The sequence below is a fragment of the Hyaena hyaena genome, unplaced genomic scaffold (genome assembly GCF_003009895.1).
Source record: "Hyaena hyaena isolate Hyena2069 unplaced genomic scaffold, ASM300989v1 scaffold_1395, whole genome shotgun sequence".
Classification (NCBI taxonomy): Eukaryota; Metazoa; Chordata; class Mammalia; order Carnivora; family Hyaenidae; genus Hyaena; species Hyaena hyaena.
In genome coordinates, this window is record NW_024082030.1 from 170,458 (window position 1) to 190,174 (window position 19,717).

The following is a 19,717-nucleotide window of genomic DNA, read 5'->3' on the forward strand; positions in this document are numbered from 1 at the left end:
TTCCCCTAGACGTGGGAAGTACAAAGTGGAGGCTTCCTTCCCCAGGCTGTGGGCCCTTGCACAAAACCATCCCTACTGGAATAGAGGACTGGCTTGCCTTTAGGAAGGGATTCCAGCAAAACCAAGGACATTCAGAGAAACAGGAGTGCCCCCCGCCCCCCCCACGAAGGATCAGTTGACTAGCGGAGGCAAGCATGCCCGCAGAATTTTTACTTATGATTAGCGTGATTACAATGGCCTGTTTTCCACTAACCAGTGCAGCTAGGTTTACACGGCCCTTCTGTGTTGGGTTTGAGGAAGAAAAACCAAGTTTGGAAAATTCCAAGTGGCAGCACTAATTTCAACCGGTTGGCCACTACATTTGAATACATGTCTTTATTAGAAAAATTGTAAGTGCATATACATCTTTTCATTGATATGACTTCAAAGTAGAAATTGTTGTTTCTCAAAAGGAGTTGTTATTTGTTAAAAAAAAAAAAAAGAAAAAAGAAAAAAGCACACTGCATACGGAAGCTGCCTTCTCCTGGACCATTTTCACATTATTTGGGAGATGTAATTTAAACAACACAAAAATACAGTATTTATCACATTTAACACTGAACCCATCATTGCTCAGAGACTGAGAATCCAGCGAGGCTGCAGACTAACAACTTTCCTGGGTGTTTTGTTTTGTTTTGTTTTTCATCTTGGCAATGTCAATGGTCTGCTGAGGGAATTTGAAGGTTTCCAGGGAGCATTTCCCAGGGACAGGGCTTCCTGGGAATGGGTCAGGGAAGACATGTACAGGGACCCCACAATTCTCATCCAGCTGCAGGGTACACCGCCTGCCCAGGGTGGGGGGTGGTGATGAGCTCCCAATGGGGGAGCCCATGGCCATAACATCAGGCAGCAGTCAGAAAAGGAAGGTCAGATCGGATCCAATGAAAAAGCATAGAAGTTCTCTGGACTTCACACAGGGGGAACTGCAACCTTTGCCTATTCAGGGCCTCTGCTCAAAGTTGAACCTCCTTTCTCTGGAGGACAGGCCCACATGCCCCCCTTCTTTTGCCCCCCTCCTGAGCCTCCTCGCTGGGGTCTCAGCACCTGGCTGGGGGCTGGACAAAGAACAGTGAAAAACAACACATGGCGCAGATTCGGATATAAACACACAGCACTTCTGGGAGTCCCGGTCCCCACCCAGGCCACACAGCTGCCTGGGTCCTGATGCAAAGGCCAGCAAGGGGGAGCTGCCTTGGAGGTTACACGGAGCCCAAGGGAAGGTCAGGTAGAGCAGCACTGGACAAGGAGGAACAGCTGGGTGACCCCCAAACAACTGATGCACTTGACTTTTTAAAGCAAAAGGGGATCAGGGAGCCTTTTCCTTTGCAAATTGACTATTTAAATGCATATTTGCTTTAGTTGGGCAGTCTCCACTTAGGAGCAGTTTGCAAGGAGAGCAATTGTTAGGCAGATAATTTTCCTTGAAGTTTCTACTCTTACCTGTTTCCCCCCTTTGGGGGAGAAACAAACAATTCTTTAACAGAAGTCAAGATTTAGGGCCACGTTTATTTTCTCAGAGTAAGAGATTTAATGGCTCTGGTCAAGATGGTTCCACTTTTTCCATGAGAGTTTTAAATATCCTGGATGACTTAGAAAAAGACTATCTCACTGAAAATCGATCATTTCACATATAATTCAGGAGCCCTGTAGTGTTGGGTTAATTTCAAAAGAGAGTTTTGAAACCTGTTCTGTATTCCTTTTAACTAATAAAGGGTCCCTGTACTCTATTCTATTCAATAAAGTAGATTTGAAGATACACATTTTTATTTGGCTGAGGGATTGGCTTTCCACCATGAAGATCCTATATAAAGGAATAGTTATGGAAATATTAACATAGTACTGATAACACAAAGATTATTAAACCTAAAAACACCTGCAATTCAAGATTATTTTGCTAAATTATACTTTCTGCATGTTGTTTATAGTGTCCTCTCAACAGATACATTTCCTTGTTTTGCCCTTCTTTTATTCCATTTTCTTAAAGTTTTTACTGGGATATTGAGCCAAAAAGGGCAAAGTATTAGTAAGACGAAATGTGAAACGAAACACAACAAGCAAAAACCCCTCAAATGCCTGCCCAACACATTTAAACTGTTTAATGTAACTCTACAAACTGGTCTCGGTAACGGAAAACACTCTACACGTCAGGGTTTAACCTACTTTCTCAAATACCCCCTTTTATAACAGGAAAGCTGGGGTGGACGTTCTGGAAGCACAAGATAACAGCAGGGGCGAAGTCCAGACGCCACCGTACAAGATGGCAGGTGATGGGACTGCCAAGTGGGGAAAAAGGTGAGGTTAGATTTTAATTGGGAAGGAACTGTCACATCCAGCAGTCATTATTTTATGGGTCAGCTTTTCAAAAACCAAAATGAAGAGCTGAGGATTCTTTTCATATTATCGCCTTAACAATCATGGTTGGATGCAATGGAGAAAAAACTCCCCAGTGTTCCAAGATATCTACTGTAGAAGTGTAAAGGGCTGGGATCCACATGGGTTAACACTGCTGCGCGCCAAATTTCCTTGGGCTCTGTTGATCCATCTTGGGTTTGTGATCACTGGGAAAACCCAGGTTGTCCACCCAAGAGGGATCACAGCCCTGGTCAGAACCTGGTCAAAAGACCTCTCCTTACTCTGAGCCTTTGCATCGGAGGAGCTGACAGTGCGTGCCCCGAGGACATTGGCTTTGAACAAGAACACAGGATTGGACAGCGGACAATATTCCAAACAAGACACAGAGGTGCACAGTGTTTTCAGAATCGGGTGACACGAGAGACACTTTGATTTGCTTCTTGGTGCCCAGTTTAAATGAAAGCTTTGGTCTTGAGACAGTCTTTTTCCAGGGCGATGGAGACAGTCTTGGAGACACATGATGATGGATGAGAGAGAGAATGATAACAGTGTGATGGGATGTAGAGAAGAGCTCAGGATGAGGGGTGCGTCTCCCCCTGCCCTGGCCTCACACCCCTGCCTGTCTCAGCTCGGAGAAGCCCTGTGCTGCTCAGCAGTGGGGAAGGCCCTAGCTCTCACTCCGAGGAAGGGTGAGGCTCCTGCCTGACTCTCTAAACTTGACGCTGAAGCCCCCCCCCCCGCCCCCTTCATGGGGCAGCCTTCACTAGGGTCTGCCCTGGTTCTGATACGTCCCAGGGGCTCTCCATCCTAGAATAGGATGACCTGGGGTCTCAGACTGCACAGCTCGGGGAGATACCAAACTCAGGAACCTCCAGTTGGGTGAGGGGCTCCACGGGAAAGATATTATAACAAAGCAAGTAAAATAATGGCCTTAGTCTAAGTTCCTATCTGTCACCAGTGACACTGGATAATCACACTAAATGAAGAATAAACACCATATATTTTGCTACATAATCAAATGGTGAACGTAAAGGCAAACTGTGCAAAACAAAGCCCTTGGAAATGTACTGGGCCCTGCCTGGGCGCAGGGGGAGCCGCTGCGGGCTCTTCCTAACACTGGTTTCAGACCTGGGCTCCTATTGTAAGGTTTCCTCAGGCGTCTGACCCAACCTGCGCCTCTCACATCTTGAACCTCCTGTTAACAAGAACAGAGGGAGACACCGTTAAGGCGGGTTCCCACGGCGCCCAGGCCGCAAGCCTAAGACGCCGAGCCCCCGTCGCAGCAGGACCTCACTCCTGACTTCCAGATCGCCGCCGAGTGTGTGCCTCCTTTCCGAGGCCCTGGGAAGGGGGAGGGTGGCGAGAGAGGCAGCCAGGGCTGAAGCCGAGGGATGGGTGGACGATGGGAAGTGGAGAAGAAAGCCAGGCGCAGGCAGCATGGGAGACAGCGGACAAACAAGGGCACACAGACAGACGGCATGACACAGTGGTCACATGACAGGGCAGGGCACACTGCCTCAGCCCCGACACGGAGGAAGGGCTCACCTCAGTGTGGCCCGGTCCTGCACTGAGCCCGGAGCAGGCTGCCCGCCCGTCCGGGGCTTTGGCACCACCAACCACCTCCATCTACCTCCCTCCAGCCCCACAACTGGCCCTGGGACCTCTTGGCCAGAACGGCAGGGATGGTCCTGGGACGGTGCTGGGACTGTGCGCCGTTCACTTGGCATAGCTGCGTGAGCACTGCCTAGATTCAACCCAAAACAGAATGGAGTCCAGCACTTCTCTCTTCCATGGCCACCCTGTCTTCAGCAGGGCTGGTGCTACGTCAGCTTGTCACATACAGTGAGGGCCAGGAGCCAGTGAAGTCATAGGAAGACAGGACTGGAGCCCGTCTGCTTTCCTTAATGTGGGGCCAACTGTCTTAGTCCCCTCAGCCCCAGCTCCCCCAGCAGGAGCAGAAAGCACAGCAGAGAGCAGGTTGTCATCTCAGGACAGCAGTAGCTTGACCCACCACTGTTAGATGGCAAACGACCCCTATGGTATTCAGGAAGGACCCGCCGCCCCTCTGGAGGCACTGAGATGTGCTGTTCCTGGTGTATGAGGAACGGAGAACATGGGGCACGGGCCTGCCCGGCTCCCGAGTGCTTTAGTAAAGGTAGGACTACCCAGCGCAGGTGCCCCAGCCCAGGACCAGCAAACATCCCGATGCCTTAGGAGGCAGGGCGGGTGGGAAGCGGAGGGCACCCTGCACAGCCCGGAGCAGGCCTGCTATGCCCAGTGCTGGCAAGAGGGGCCCAGGCTGAGATTGGCCAGATAAAAGGGACGGGGATGGGAAATAAAGGAACTTTGGGGGCAGCACCCTAGCAGGATGCTTCCCTAATGGGGGCAAGGAATGGTTGTCATGTTCTGTGCTGCCATCACAGAGGAGGGCATTAAAGCACGAGGGGGACACAGTGTTCCAGGTGAGTCTGATGGGTGGGGACCTTGGATTTTCATCTCCTGATTTCATCTGTTCAACGTGCTCCAACCACTTCATCTTTCTGGATTCACATACTGTATCATGACCAGGGGCCTGGGGTGCAGGGTGCGTGTTTATGTGGGATGGGAGGAACACAGTCCAGACATCCGAGGTATCCTTTTTCAAAGTACTACTGAAATCAGGGCCTTGCTCTCCCTGGTAATCCCCCTCCTTCCGGTCCAAATTAGGCAGACTTGGCAAGAAAATCTTAGACATAAATCTGTGGGTGGTATGAGGAAGGTTCTAGACCTTTCTAGAACACTATATTCACTTTAAGCACATATTTCCTGTGAGTGAGGACTGAGGCAGCTGTGTCCCAAAACCTAATCGCACAAGTTCACAGAGACTCTCCCAGCAGATGGGTAGGGGTAGGCCCTTCACAAAGTTGCTCCGCGTCGGGGACCCGTTTAAAGAATCTATAAAGTGAATCGCCCAGCCAAGAGGCTCCCTGAGAAGTATTTTCCACAGTTGCTCCCCGGGAATGCAGAGCTGCCACCCACTCGGTGTCCAGAAACCACCCCTGCTCAGAGGTAAAGCTGCTCTCACAGCCTCAGGCCTGGAGAAGTCCCACCCCAGGCGGCAGAGGGGTGGAGGGCCACTTGGGAGAGAGTCAGTCATCACCTGGGAAAGGCATGGCCATAGCTAGCTTGGCCCCACGAAGGCTGTGCGGGCAGCAGCAGCAGTGGTCAAGGGGATTGACTGCAGAAGGCCTTGCTCGCCGAGGCTCCGCTGCTGGGACAGCAGATGGCTCTGTGCAGGCTGGGCAACCGCCCTCTGGCCTCAGCAGGAAGGCAAACTGTGAGTGTGTGGAGCTGGTGTGCTCCCGTGGTCACGGGCACTTCTGAGAGAGGGAGTGGAGGGTGGGGCGGGGTTCAGCAGCCCAGCGCAATGCTGGAGACCCCAGGGCCACTCCAGACAGAGTCCTGAGTATAGTCTCCTCTTCCCAGACCACACCCCAGTCTCTGCACAACTACTTTCTTCATAACTTAGCAGACCAGGAAGGGCCTTAAAAAGCACCTAAATATGGGAGCCAGTGTGGCCAGAGGAGTGCTGCTCCTCCAAGGAAGTCTGAGCACCTGCACGGAAGGCAAGGGGTGTGCCCTGGAGGAGGGTTAGAGCAAATTTACAAAGCACGGGAGAGACAAGAGCAGCGCGCACTGCGGTCCATCTCGAAGTGGCAGAGAACTAGTTTCTCCTTTTCTGGGCAGCCTTTCTCTTCTTCTGTCGCTTCTTTTTTCCTATCTTTTCTTTTTTCCCCATTTTTTCTTCTCTGCGCCCCCTTAGATAAAATCAGTAGAACCATTAATGATGTTGAAATGAACTCGGGTCTGTCTCAGTCCGCACAGTATTCAACACTGGCCTGGGGATCAGTCTTAACTCTGTCTTCCATCTTAGGCCTGGAGGCCCCTGGGCAAAGTACTTCATTAAAATGAAGCAGACATTTTCCCCCTGACTCAAAGAGAAGTATTAGCCAGACTTCCAGAACATCTGTGAACTGGCTATAGCCATGGCCAATTTCAGCTATTGCCTGAAATTTCCAACCTAGAAAGGCATTCACATCTGAAAGGGTGTGAAGGCAGTCCCAGGGCCAGGCTGGACCTGGCCTTCTAACTCCCCCGCCCCGGCCCCCCGATCCCATCTCCTCAGCCTTCCCTCCTTCTCAGTGCAGAGCTGAACTCTCTGCTTCAGCTAAAAAATATCTGCACTTCACATTGAATCATTCTTTGGAGGTTAGAGGCCCAACATTCAGATGGCCATCCAGGAGAGGAGAAAGAAGGCAGCCTGATCCCACCTTCTCCTTTCTGGATGCCTGGGGACTCCCCCTGGGAGTGACTGGGATTGTTCTGGAGAGCAAGGAGAGAGCTGGTTAGCACAATTTGATTAGAGAAACTGGCTCATGACTGTCACATTAAAATGATTCAAGCTGAATGGTATTTAATGATTTATGGGGTAAGGCCACCTGCTCCTGTGTAAGTTTGCTATTAACCATGGCTTGGAATTATGGGATTTTTACGTGGGAAAACGTGAAAGCTGGATATTATGAGAGTTGAGTCTGGAGATTACGTGGGAGTGTTAGGAGAACTGAGGAAGAGGAGGAAGGGGAAGAGGAATTAGTGAGTCAAATATTATTCTTCAGAAAACTAGCACTGTTGTTTCCATTGGGTTTAAAAAAAAAAAAAAAAAGGCTCAAAAACTGAAGTTGCAGCTCTCATCTGTTCCTGAGCCAGGCCCATGCTCACATGTGAACTCGGCAGGAGCGATTCAAGGCACCTGACCAGCAGGCCACCTCATCTTCATAAACTCCAGAAATGTATCTGAGCCCCATGTCTAACAACTAACGGATTTTATTTCAGGTAAATAAATTCCCACATCCAGTAGGAGGTTGATACCATGAAACAATTAGCATTTTTATTGCTAGTGCATATAATGTCACATTGGATACAATTTTAGTACAAGTGAAAAAATAACACTGTGGCTAAACATTAAAAAGCTGCAATCACATTTATAGATCATATATATTTCTTTACAAATTGCCAGTAGTTTAAGATCATAGAGAAACGTAACCTACTGACGTTCATATGGCTCCACTTCAAATATATGAATTGTTCGACTATAAATATATTCTGAAATACAATTGTTTTCTAAAGAAACATAAAAAAATGTGCACAAAAAATATATAAAAAATGCCTTGCAGAAAGTTACAAATACCACCAGGCCCATCTGTGTGATCACATTTACCCATGGAAATGTCACCCTGCCAACATTTCTGATTGGAGCCTGAAACTCGGCTGTAGTTTCAGGAGGAGGGGTTAGTGGCAAGAGGCTCATTTATTCATTTGTGTTTTCACTTCTGATTGCAGAGTGTGTACAGCCTCCGTGGCATATGTAAGCGTCAGAGGCAATCACAGAACCAAATTCCTCAAAACAAGTCCAGACTGAAAATTGCATTCGACTCTGCAAACACCTGCCTTTCGAGGGAAGGCGAAGACAGGATCTCCCACCCCACCAGGAGAGGGCCAGCCCCATTCTGGGGGAGGCCAGAGAAGATTCTCACAGAGGGCCTGAGCAGGAGGGGAGGGCGGAGGGAGGAGGGGGCTGTCGGGCAGGAGCCCTGGCAGGTCCTCTCCTCCAACTGAGCATGTACAGAAATGGGAAGCAGAAGCAAGATGAAAGCGTGTTACTGGAGGTGGGGAGAGGCCTGGGAATGACCGGGAGAGGGTCTCTGAGCACAGTCCCCAGGGACAGTAGCCTCTACACGGAGCCTACAGATCCAATCACTGAGCTCGAAAGAGGAGGTGGAGGTGGTGGCCGTTGCCTAGCACCGGTCAGTATCAGAGGGTCACCTTGGGCTGTCATTCTAGGACAGGCACCCGCTGCGGGAGCCGCCCACGGTCTTCCTCTGAGTCTGAAGGAAGGACACTTTTCTGAGCTCCATGCTTGGCCGCCACCTGACTGTGCCCAGATGCCCCAGGGGCAAAGGAAGAAAAGCTCCACAACAAACCAAATACAGATCGGGAAGTCATCATTGATTAAAAAATGATAATGGGAATGACGTGATTATGAGGATTACGAGAGAGAACCGACAGCGGGAAAAGCTGTTGGTACAACAGAATTCCTTAGAAAAACCCCAGTTGTAGAACAGCCAGTGCACAAGGGTATGGGGCACGGGTGGACATAAGCTGCGGTATCGTACCATAGGCTATAAATGCAGTTGTCTACATGCCGGGCCGACCTCAAGCCCGTTCCCAGGTCAATGCGCTACCCCCAAGGCACGCCTGGCCCCCCCATTCAGGCCTTCCTCCCCCACACCTCGCCCTTCCATCTGCCACACGGGTTTTTAGCTTTCCTCAAGTAGATCTAGTGGAAAGTCCTTTTTGGCTGTTGTGCTTACTTGTTTAAAGCTTTCTCCAGGTATTCCTGAATCCACTTCAACTTCGGGTCAATGCACACTTGTCTATTGTTGTTCTTGAGCCTCGCCCTGCCAAAACAGAAGAGGAGACGGTGTGCAGCCGGACCCTCACCGGTGCTCCACGCCCCACGTGGCGGGCTCAGGTTAGGGAGGAGCTCAGGGGAACATATTCCTGGCACTGTGGCAAGTCCAGCCACAGAGATAGGGGAGGTGAGAAGAGGCTTTCCGGGGGAGCCCAGGCAGAAGGCACAGCAGGGAACACCTGAGTTGGCCTTTGAGGGATGAGAGGGAGCTGAGCAAGAGAGCAAAGCAAGAGCAAAGGCACCAAAGAGGCGCCTGCATAGATATGAGGGCAGAGGAGTGGGACTTTCTCTGTAAGATCGCGGCGCTTACACTGGAGAGTGACAAAGGCAGGTTCTTATTTGGATGGATCATCTTGAAAGTACGTGGTGGACAGACTTAAGAGTAAGTTGGGAGGTAGGAGGCCTGCGAAGAGGGACTGCGGTAGTCTGGGGAAGAGGGGTGACGGGGCAGGGAGGGAGGGACAGTGTAGGCAATTTGCCAGAGAATGGTTTCCAGAGAGATTTCACAAGTTCCCTCAATGTTCCACGGTCACCTTTTTTTTTTTTTTTTTTTAAATTCGAAGGGCACCTTCTTCCAAGTCTCTGCCCCACTCACACTGCCCCCCATCCTCCCAGGGGCAGACTGGACTTCACTCTCCAGGTCCCCCCCCCAGATTGCCCTGGGTAGCAGGCAATCTGAAGCAGTCTGAGGACTCCGCGACCCAGCCACGTGTGGCTCTGTGGGGACAACTAAGGCCAGCACAGTGGCTTGGGGATACCGCCGGGAGTCATACAGCCCTCCTGTTAAGTGACTGACATACGCAGAGGAAGGGCGTGGTACAGAGCAAGGGGTTTAAATGTGGCCACGACTGCTTCTTATTTAATTCTGTCTTTGCCCAGACCAGCAAATCATGTCTGGCTTCTTTAACTTCAAGGTGCATTCCTAGCAAGTGGACCAGTGTAATCTGAACTGCAAAGCAGGTCTATGGAGCTAAATTCAATGTCTGATAAAATACTTCTCAAAGGAGAGATAGTATTTATTTTAAGAAAGTAAGTGAGGGGTGCCTGAGTGGCTCAGTCGTTAAGCGTCTGACTTCAGCTCAGGTCATGATCACTCAGTTCGTAAGTTCGAGCCCCATGTTCTGTGTCTCCCTCTCTCTGCCCTTCCCCCGCTCATGCTCTGTCTCTCAAAAATGAATAAACATTAAAAAATTTATTAAAAAAAAAAAGAAAGTCAGTGAAAAAAACATACATCTTCTAGTGAGTCTAAAGCATCCTGTAAATGACAAACACATTCAAGGAAGCAAAGGTTAGCAAAAAAAGACAAAAACCAACTTAAAAACAGTTGGTGTCAGGTGGAAAAGGTTTCTGGCAGTTGCAGCTTTCACTCCAACTGCTGTGCCCCCTCCCCATTCTCAGCACTGGGACCTTCCAGGAGGTGAACTCCCCACGAGGGACCCTGAGCCTCAGCACCTTAGAGTCTAGCCACGTGACCACACCTCACTGTGCGCAAGCATGGGTGCCTCAGAGCACGCGAGGGCCAAGCAACGAACGGCGAGCGTGGCTCTCTTACTAAACCAAGCGAGAGATTTCTGTGTGTTGTATAGGTGTAACTTTAGTCTGTCTCATTCCCCACACGAATGAGATCAGATCTCAACAGTTGCCCTCAACACCAGCAAAAACAAAACCTCATGGGTTGTGTTTGAGAAAATGCAGTGAAGGGAGCTGAAAATTCCGAGTTTTACCCAATGGCTAAAGACTTAGCCTGAATTTGGGTCCTGTGGGATTTTGCTGTTGATAAAGGATGGATTTAGATCACCAAAGCCTGGAGACTGGCAGGACAGACAACTGTTACTAGCAAAGGGCTAGACTCTGGAGGAAACTCTGGTGAAGCCCTTGCTTCTCCAAGTCTGGAGGCATCCAACTGTACTGCCATTTCCAGTGCTGAAGGACGAAGCTTGGAAAAGAGAAACAAGAACCTCTAGGGGCACAGCAGGGTGCCAAGGGTAAGAGTGGCTTTTGAAGCTCCTGCCCAGTGGCTTACTCTGAGGCCTGGTGGTGGTCATCACAGCTGCCTCTAATTATGCCAAGTTCAAGGCTGGTGGCTCAGCATGTGTCAGCTCTCCAGCATTTACAAGTTTTGAGCTAGGTGCTACTATGCCCATTAGATGCAACACTCCTGGGAGGTGATGTTTAGACTTACACGATCTGAAGGGCACAGTTTGGAGTGTTAAGGATTTTGAGATGCTTGACGTTGGCTCTGGCAACGTGGCTCTCGAAGAATCGGCACGGGCATCTGTAGCTCAGACTGACCGGTTTCCCTAGGAGAGGTAACGGAAACAACGCAGTATGTTAGGACCCTGCCAGACCTTGGGGATACATGTATGTAATATGTCTGCAGCCAAGGGTTAAGGCGTTGGAATGATGTTAGGATCCAGAGCCGTGGGACGGGTCACGGGTGCATCCTTGCTAAGGCCTCTGGGGCAGCACAGTGAGCTCTCCTGGGGGTGGGGGATTTAAAAGAAGCACCCCCCGCTGTGTCTTAAAATAAAATCTATTAATCCCAGGAGACAACTGTTTCAATCCAAGGTACTGGGGTTCCCAGTTATTCTTTGCAAAAAAAAAAAAAAAAACAAGACAATCCCCCAGGGCCAACTAGCAAGGCCTCCCCCCCCTTCCCCCCAAATCTGGGAAGGAGAAGGGGGAAGCAGGAGGCTCCAGAAGAAGCAGTAGTTGCCCTGGGAATGCTGCCCTCCCCCCACCTGCAATCTTCTCTCCTCACATTCACCTTACACCCAGGCAACCACAAAAGAATCCTGGCAGGCTTCCTACCTGGGAATCCCCAGAGGGCAGGCCAAGGGTCCACCTTCTCCCCTGTACTCCCCTGAAGGCTGGGAGATTATCAGCACTGGAGTCAAAAGTGGCTCTCATTGTGCAGGATGCTACAGCCTCCTGGGCTGTATTACCTCTTTGTTTGCCAATTCACCAATTTGCAAAATACCATAATTGACACTCATTAGTTTAAATAAGCAAAGGGCTCTGGCAGAACCCACCACTCACCCTTTAAGTCTAGAATTGCAAGCCCTGGGGGGCTGCGATCTTTGTGGGTTATTTTTTTTTCTTTTCTGCAGATTTTATCCAAGCCCCACTTAATACCCCAAATTATTTGAATTTGTGGATCCTTTCATCAGGGCTTAAATGTATGTCTAAGAATATTTAGTCCAGAGATTAAAAAAAAAAAAGTTTGCCTGTTTACAGAGCTCTTAGAGGCCTCCCGGTGGTTCTGAAGTTCTGCGTTTTGGGGCAAGAGACCTAAGGACGCTGCAGGAACCTTGTAAGGGACTTAATTTTTCTAAAGGCTGTGTTTAGTTCAGAGAGGGCATGGCTTGCAAACAGCAGCCTATTATAGTCATCAAGTCAGGGGAAAAGGATCAAATTTGAATACCTAAAAACCAGCAAGGAGAAAGCCTAACTTCAGGGTGCTCAGTGATTCAGGGCCCCAGAGCGCCCCCGGAGCAGCCCTCACATGTATACCCGAACTGACTCCAGAAAGTCATTGCTGGGGCCCAGCTTTCGGCAATTGCACCCAATCCCTGCAGTAGATGCTTTTACTGTACTGCCCAGGCTGCCCTGTGACCAGATCACCTGGGAAAGCCACCCGGGGGCTGGAGGCTGGGTGGTCTGGGTAAAGGGGTGCCGGGGACTAGGGGGTCTGGGTACAGAAGCCAAAGTCTCCCCTCTGAGTGTCCTGCCTCCAGTCTCCCTGGAATTCTCCTGTGTCCTCCTGAGCTGACTAGGGACTGGGGAACCAGGGCTGAGTGGTGACACAGGAAGGGTCCCAACCCTAGGGCAGCAGCAAGCTGAAAGGGACCCAGTGTGAGTGCTGCAGCCGGTGGCGCTGCCTGCAGGTGGGGGTGGGGGGCTGCTGCTCTCCTTGTGTCTGGGAAGCTGTTCTGGCTCCACTAACCAAATAGTGGAGATCAGGCCAGAAATCAGAGCTGATTCTGAGCTCAAAACACAGGCTTTCTCTTCTCTCTTTCCCCTCCTTCTACCCCCTGGGATTATCCATTTCCTTCAAAGGTAATTCTTATTCCTGCTCCCAGGACCCAGTTGCCTGCCTATCAAGTGGGGCATTTCAATAGGTTTTTTTTAAAGGGACAGAGCAGCTCAGGGCTCTTACCTAGAGAACTCACCTGCTGTCTTCTCCTCCAGCTTTTTGTCAATATTACTAAATTTTCCCACTGGCTTGGATGTGACTCTGTGTACAGGTGAGACACCTGACTGGCCTAGATGTTACCAGGGTTGGGACCTGGTGCACTTGGCTCTGTTCAAGAGCAGTTCCAAGAGAAGTTTCCACTCCAACGCAGCAACAGGAGCCCTGGCCAGCCTCTCCAGCTGGGCCTCAGAATGGGGCCCTGCCTAGATGGATATAACCCCTGAAAGTCCAGGGCATCTAGGGGCCCAGCTGCTTGGCTGAGGTCAGGTGGAGGGAGGGCGGGAGCCAGAGCCTGACCTTGAACAAGGGTATCTTCAAGTGCAGCTCTGGGAGTCAGTATAGGGATACAGGCTCCAGGAGGTCAAGAAGTACATTCGAGCCCTGTACACACAAGGAGAGCCAGACAGACCTACAGACCTAGAGCCCAAGATCCTACCCTGATCTGGCCCCTTGGCCATCAAGAGGGCAACTCAGAGGGAGAAACAACCAACCCTTCCCTGGGTCAGGATGAGTCTGTTAGTGAGCCCTCCTGCTTCTTCCGTGCTCCTTCCCGGCAGGCTACACCTGGGTCCCTGCATTCCTGTCTTGTCTGCAGCTTCCCAGGGGAGGGGGACAGCTAGAGGAAGCACCATTTCCCTGGAGAGGTGCACGATGACACCTCCACTCTCACCACTCAATTGTTAATGCTCAAACCACAGTGTCCCCTGTGACCCAGGGCTTCCGCACAGAGACTCAGCCTCGCATACTTTTTCTTGTGGCTAGAAGGCCCCTCTGCAGCTCTGACCATCAACTTGGTGCACGTTTAAAGAACACTTCCCAGGCAGTCAGCTGTGAACCCCTGCTAGCCCTGGCCCTCATGCTTGCCCCAGACACATGCGTGCTCACCGTACCCACGCTGGATTCCAGGCCACTGCCTGTGAGGATGCAGAGGGTCAGCGGCGGAACCCAGCCTGGGGCTGCTGGCCCTCAGGGCCCCTGGCCTGCGGCTGCCCCGCGGAACACCCCAAGTGTCCTTCAACCCCACGCAGGCTTTGTTGGCAACTTTGCAGCCAAGGAAGGAGAGCGTGGTCTAACTAACACGGCTTGTTTTGTGTTTAAAGCCAAGAGTTTATTTTTGTTTTGCAGCAGTGGTGTCCTGTGACAGGACAGCGAGGTTTCTCTTAAGCTTCGGAAGAAAATAAAGCTCTCTCCCTCTCCCAGTGAAACAGGACACCACCTTCCCCAGTGGCCTAAGGCCCTGGCGATTGAACTTTGCTGCAGCGCTCATTCTGAGGGAAGAGTGATGGCCTGGCCGGTGACAAAGGCGCCTGTCTGCAGGTGTGTTTGGGGGACAGGGAGGGGCACGAGAGACCCCGGCGGCCCCTGGGCCTCTCTTCAGTGAGCCCGGGAAGAGGCAAGGAAGCAGTGGCTGGACGCGCGCCCAGGTTAGCCGCGTCGTTGCGGACCGCGGAGCTGTGCAGAAGCGCGACCGCGCTGGTGGCGCAAACCCGACAGCTGCTCTGTTTGGCTCGCCCGAGAAGCCTTGCCAGGGTGGGTGCAGAGAGAGGGCCGGCCTCGGCTAGAGGGGACGCCGCGCAGCAGCATCGGCCGCACCGCCACCAGGAGCGCGTCGCGCTGCGGGACCCGCTTCGCGAAGCGCTCTCCCGCACACGCCTCTCCAGCACCCAGCGCAGCGGGGCCTCGGAGTCCCTCGGCTTGCAGGCACCGAGCCGCGCGCTGGAGGGCACTGGCTGGGGGTGGGATGAGGGGGGACAAGAGCCCGGCGCCGCAGGCTCCCGACTCTGCTCTACTCCCCGGCGCCCCCGGCGCGCTCCCAGTCAGTTATCCAGTCCGACCCGGTGCGGCCGCTCGAGTCCGGCGGCCGCCACCGTCCCAGACCCCGAGCCCTGCAGCGGAGTGCGAAGCTTCAGGGCGGGTGGTGGGTGCTACGACTGGGCTTCGATCGGCGCGGCCGGCGAAGGGGTCTGCCTCGACCTCCCCTGTGCACGGCGGCGCGAGCCAGGTTAGCACGGGACGGCGCGGGCGTGGGCGGAGGAGCCGAGAGCCCACGCCTCCGCAGCCCAGCGCACTCACCGTCGCTGAGGCAGAGCGCAGCCAGCACGAGGGCCAGCACGGCGACGACCTTGGCATCCATGGCACCGGCGGACAGCGCGCGGACGCGGGCGGGACGCTGAGCGAACGCGGCGACGGAGAGTGAAAGTGCGGCGGCGGGAGGCGCGCGCCGGGCACTTTAGAGGCGCGAGCGCGGCGGGGCGGGGCGGGGCGGGGCGCGTGGCGAGGGGCGGGCCTGGGGCTGCCGCCAGAGGCCGCGGGGGGCTCTGGCGCGCTCCCCCTCCCAAACGGCCGCCAGTCGCGTCCCCTCCTCACCCCTCCGCGCCCGGGGTGCTCCAGGGGCTGCGACGAGCTTCGGCCTCTGACCTCCGCTCCGCTGGGCCCTGCTCCGTAAGGCTCGACCTGCAACGAGGAACGCAGCGGGGCTCGGCTGAACGCTGGTTGTTGTGCCCACTGAACAGGTGGAAAGATGGAGTCCCAGGGGAACTGAAGGAGGACCAAAGAGAACCAAACAAATCGATGCGTGCCGAGGCCCAAGATGGCTAAGAGCCGTCCCGTTTTTGGAGTCTGGAAGCACGCGGTGACCACCGGCCCAGGATCGCGCAGCACTGTGGCCCCGCAAACTAGGCCTATGGGGGGGAGACCAGTCTTCGCAGTCCGGGGGCGGGGGGGAGACCAGTCTTCGCAGTCCGATCAACTCTCATTCCAAGCCAACGCCGTCATTGGTAACCAAGCCTCAGTTTCCTGACCTGTAAACTTGCGACTCTAGAATATTGTGCGGCGGAAAGGAAACCGTCTCCTCTGCCGGCTCCGTGAATTTAACGTGAATTCTAAGTAAACGTGAATTTACTTAGTTCTCTGTACCTCTGTTTTCTCAACTGTGAAATGGACTGTTCACAGTGCAACTGGGGGAGGGGAGGGGATGATGGACACTCCTGTCTCAGGCGTGAAGTACTCACCCCTGAGTCTGGCACATAGCACTCGGTAAATGGAAGCTAGAATAATTGTTTAAGCTTCAGCAGTTTCTCCGTCTCCCAGTGAACACCCTGCGCGAACCAGAGTTTTGGGAGAACTCCCCTCTTCCTCTCTCCCTTATACCCCAGGGCAGTCCTCCTTGCGTGGGCCTTTCTGGTCCAGAAAACCGCACCCACAGAGTCGTCCCTGGGCGGTGTGGGAACTCCTGGCTGGCCGCGCCCCAACCTGGACACGTTGAGACCGCCCTAGCCCAGCAGTGAGGGGTGCAGGCCGGCGGCCCAGGGGGCGCAGGGGAGAGAGGAGCACGCTTTGTGACCTCATTAGTGACGATAGGACGCTCCAGCCACCTCCTGCTTACTGGCAGAGCTAGACCTTGGAGTGGACTCCATCCCCGCCCCCATTCAAGGGGCGCGGTGGGGTGGGGACAGGTCTCTCTACCTGGGCAGTCCGGTAGTCGGCGCCACAGGGGAATGGGCAGGGGCGGCGGGGCCTGGGCTCAGCAGCTCCAGCCAAGGGCCACATCCAGCAGGAAGCTGCAAGAACTCCGAGGACTCAGGTGGTGAGGATGGGTGTCTTTTCTATCTCTTTTTCTGAAACGACTTTCACGCCCGATTAGATGCACCGTGAACTTCCATTCATTCATTCACTCCAAGCCGAGCTTATTTCTGGGCACTGGGCGTAGAGCCGGGAAACGCATTGGGTTGGTCTTGCCCTTAAAAACTAACATTCCAGTGGACAAGTCAATCCTCAGGCATTTCTGGGACTCCACTTTTTTTTTTTTCAGGACAGCAGGGCGGGTAATCGCGGAACTTGTGCGGCTTGGCCGGCTGCGGACGAGAAAGAGCGCGCCGGCTGAGCTCGGGCGCCCTCTGGTGGCAAAGTCTCCCACACTCTCTGCTTCCCACCCCTGCTTCACCCTGGCACCTCCCACGCCCCCATTCCTCCCTCCCCCCTCCCGTCCCCGAGGTCCCGGTGGACCAAGGCTCAGGCTCTTCCCTGATCCCTGCGCAGCGAGGTGAAACTAAAGTGTTCTGTGGAAAATCGAGAAGGCTGGAGTTGGCACGTCTTGGAGCCTGGAACTCAGAGCCTGCGGGGAGCTGCGGGGAGCCTTCCTGCTAAAGGGAATTACAGTTTCTCGCTTGCTGCTTTTTTGCCTCAAATATGGTTTTGTCCCTGCAGCCTAGGGAGTCACTGGAGGGGCCCGCGTGGGCTGGGACAAAGGAGAACGGAGACCTCCTCCCTGGCAGTGCCCCCCACCCCCACCCCAGGATAGGCATTAGCATGGGACACATCAGAGCCGGCCACTTCCTTTATCAATTTATTAAAATACTTATTGAGCACGTACTATGTGCCAGACACTGGCTAAGTGTTTGAAGTACTTTACTAAAGGAAGAGAAAGAAAGAAAAGAAAGAAAAGAAAGAAAAGAAAGAAAAGAAAGAAAGAAAGAAAGAAAGAAAGAAAGAAAGAAAGAAAGAAAGAAAGAAAAAGAAACCCTCCAAACCTAGTCTGGGAGTTTATATCCCCAAGGGAGGGGAGGAAGCAGGGAAGAGAAAAGCTACACAAAACATAAGTAAGTAAACACATAATCTACAGAAGGTTCTTAGATTCTATGGGAAAATGGAGCCGAGGGAAGGGGAGCGAGTTAGGATTTTAAATAAGGACACCAAGAATCGCATTTTAGGTAAAAATCTCCAGTTTTTCAGCTGGCAAGCTATCTGAATTTAACAATTACATGCCAATGCTCTTGGAGGCCAGGGGCTACTAGACTGTGACTTTTCTCCTGAGCTCTGTGTCCAGCCCTAGCGGTGCCTCCCAAATTCAGGACAGTGGCGCCCATCACTCTTTCTCTTGTGTCCTTTGCTTATGTCACTATCTCCAGTTACAAGGCTTCACCTTTCTTCCTCTGCTAGGGAACTCCATTTTCCAGCAGAGCCCAAAGCAATCCCCCCTCCCTGTGAGGTCTTCCAGATCTCTCTCTACTCAGCACCCAGAGTCACTGCTCTTCAGAAACACCTCAGTCATGTGGAGTTCAAGGTGGGAGGCAGGCAGAGGTCTGGCAGTTGAGGTGCATCTCCACGGCTTAATTGCGCGTGATGATCCTTACACCCCCGGTGCCCAGTCCAAGGGCCTGCCCATGGCCCTCTGCCCTTTGGCCTGGGTTGTTCATTCCTTTAGAGTTGAATGGTTGGCCTTTCAGGGACGTTAGTACAAGGTGAAATGTTTGCACCAAATCATTAGTAACCGACAAGATAACCGACAAGATAATCTGAAAACATTATTTGTAAAAAAAAAAAAAAAAAAAAAAGATATGGATTTATATTTTATTTTTAAAAGTAAGAAGAAAAAATTATAACTAGCACATTAAAGCAGACATTTCAGATATTGTTCAGGGTGGATCTCATTTTTTTAAAAATACATGATTTAAGAAGCAAGGAAATTTAAATTAACATAGTATGCACTAGTATAGGTGGTTGGAGACACAACAAAACTCCAGACAGTGATACAAAAAGATCTGAAGTTTGAAAACGCTGCCTAACGACAGAGCCTTTTTTTTTTTTTTTTTTGGTATTATTTGATACTACCTCTCCCCTCCCCCCCAAAACAAACCACGTGGACCCAAAGAGGTAAAACAAAGTCACACAAGGGAGTCTCTTTCATGGCAGATATCTGGGGATCCTTTTAGAGTCCAGTACGCAGGGCCAGCGCTGAGTATCCGTCAGGCTGGCCATGCTTTCCTCAGCTGGATCCCAGCTTGGCCTCGGAGTCAGTTCCAAGAGCCTAGTTTCCTCCTACAGGGAAGGACCCCAGGGAGGCTGAGTCAGGGCTTGTGGACGAAGGGCCTCGAAGCAGGGTCCTGGCCAGTTTGGGGGCACATACACAGGCAGGGCTTACCGTAAGTGGATGTGCACATCCAGCAAGCCAGATCTTCTGTCCAAAGACTGCCTCAAGGACACCCCTAAGACAGGGGTAGTAGTTTCCAGGACATCCTCAGGAGCACTGGACGAGCAGAGCTAGTGTTCTAGGCAAAGCGAGACCCAGGGGCTCCAAGGGTTCAGGTCTATGCTCTCAGCAACCACACTAGCTCTCACATACCCACTCAATTCTCCCTGTGCCCATCACCAAAATCATTGGAGTCACGTCTAGATGAATTCTGCTGTTCCCAGCCTTACCCCCCTCTCTCTCCCGTTACCCTTGCCTCTGGGTAGACTGGTTTCAGCATCTGGAGCTCCATCAGCATCGAGCATAGGGAATGCACACCAGCTTCTACACAAACCCCTGGGTGATGGGAGGTGTGAGCCCTTTAGGATAAATAACATTTACATATGAGTTAATGTTGTATGCCTTTCTCTTCCTTCATGCTCACGCCTGCCTTTGAGGTGGGTTCAGTATTAACCCCACTCCCCAGATTTGGGAGCTACGATCACAGCCACTCTTTGCAGAGCTGGGAATAAAATCAACTTAGCCTGGCTCTGGAGTAGGACTGTTCTTGGTGAAGGATGGAAGAGTGTCCTACAAAGCCCGGTTAAATTTAAATTTCAACTAAGCAATGAATGTTTTCTTTCTTTTTTTTAATATATGTTCCAAATATTGC

The 19,717-nt window shown here is 52.1% G+C and overlaps 1 protein-coding gene and 1 long non-coding RNA gene across 3 annotated transcripts; one reads left to right on the forward strand and one right to left on the reverse strand.

Moving 5' to 3' along the window:
• Positions 1 to 356: 356 nt before the first annotated feature.
• Positions 357 to 15,275, reverse strand: CXCL12 (C-X-C motif chemokine ligand 12). Of its 2 annotated transcripts, none has more exons than XM_039223625.1 (4): positions 15,171 to 15,275; positions 11,085 to 11,202; positions 8,802 to 8,888; positions 357 to 3,586 (listed from the first exon to the last, which is right to left on the reverse strand). In XM_039223625.1, the coding sequence occupies exons 1-4, from the start codon at positions 15,229 to 15,231 to the stop codon at positions 3,571 to 3,573; spliced, it is 282 nt and encodes a 93-aa protein (XP_039079556.1). In that variant the 5' UTR covers positions 15,232 to 15,275; the 3' UTR covers positions 357 to 3,570. The 2 variants fall into 2 exon arrangements, with proteins under 2 accessions (XP_039079556.1, XP_039079557.1); XM_039223626.1 differs by lacking the exon at positions 357 to 3,586 and adding an exon at positions 6,049 to 6,188.
• Positions 15,276 to 16,505: 1,230 nt separating this feature from the next.
• Positions 16,506 to 17,272, forward strand: LOC120225424. The gene is made up of 2 exons (XR_005526803.1): positions 16,506 to 16,683; positions 16,909 to 17,272. It is a non-coding gene; the product is annotated as an uncharacterized LOC120225424 (long non-coding RNA).
• The last annotated feature ends 2,445 nt before the right edge of the window (positions 17,273 to 19,717 follow it).

What these genes read in the sequence shown, in the direction of transcription:
- CXCL12 (XM_039223626.1), bottom strand. Translation starts at nt 15,231, where the DNA reads ATGGATGCCAAGGTCGTCGCCGTGCTGGCCCTCGTGCTGGCTGCGCTC. An exon ending in TGCGCTCTGCCTCAGCGACG is followed by an intron (nt 11,203 to 15,170) that starts GTGAGTGCGCTG and finishes TACCTCTCCTAG; the next exon opens with GGAAACCGGTCAGTCTGAGC. An exon ending in AACTGTGCCCTTCAGATCGT is followed by an intron (nt 8,889 to 11,084) that starts GTAAGTCTAAAC and finishes CTGTTTTGGCAG; the next exon opens with GGCGAGGCTCAAGAACAACA.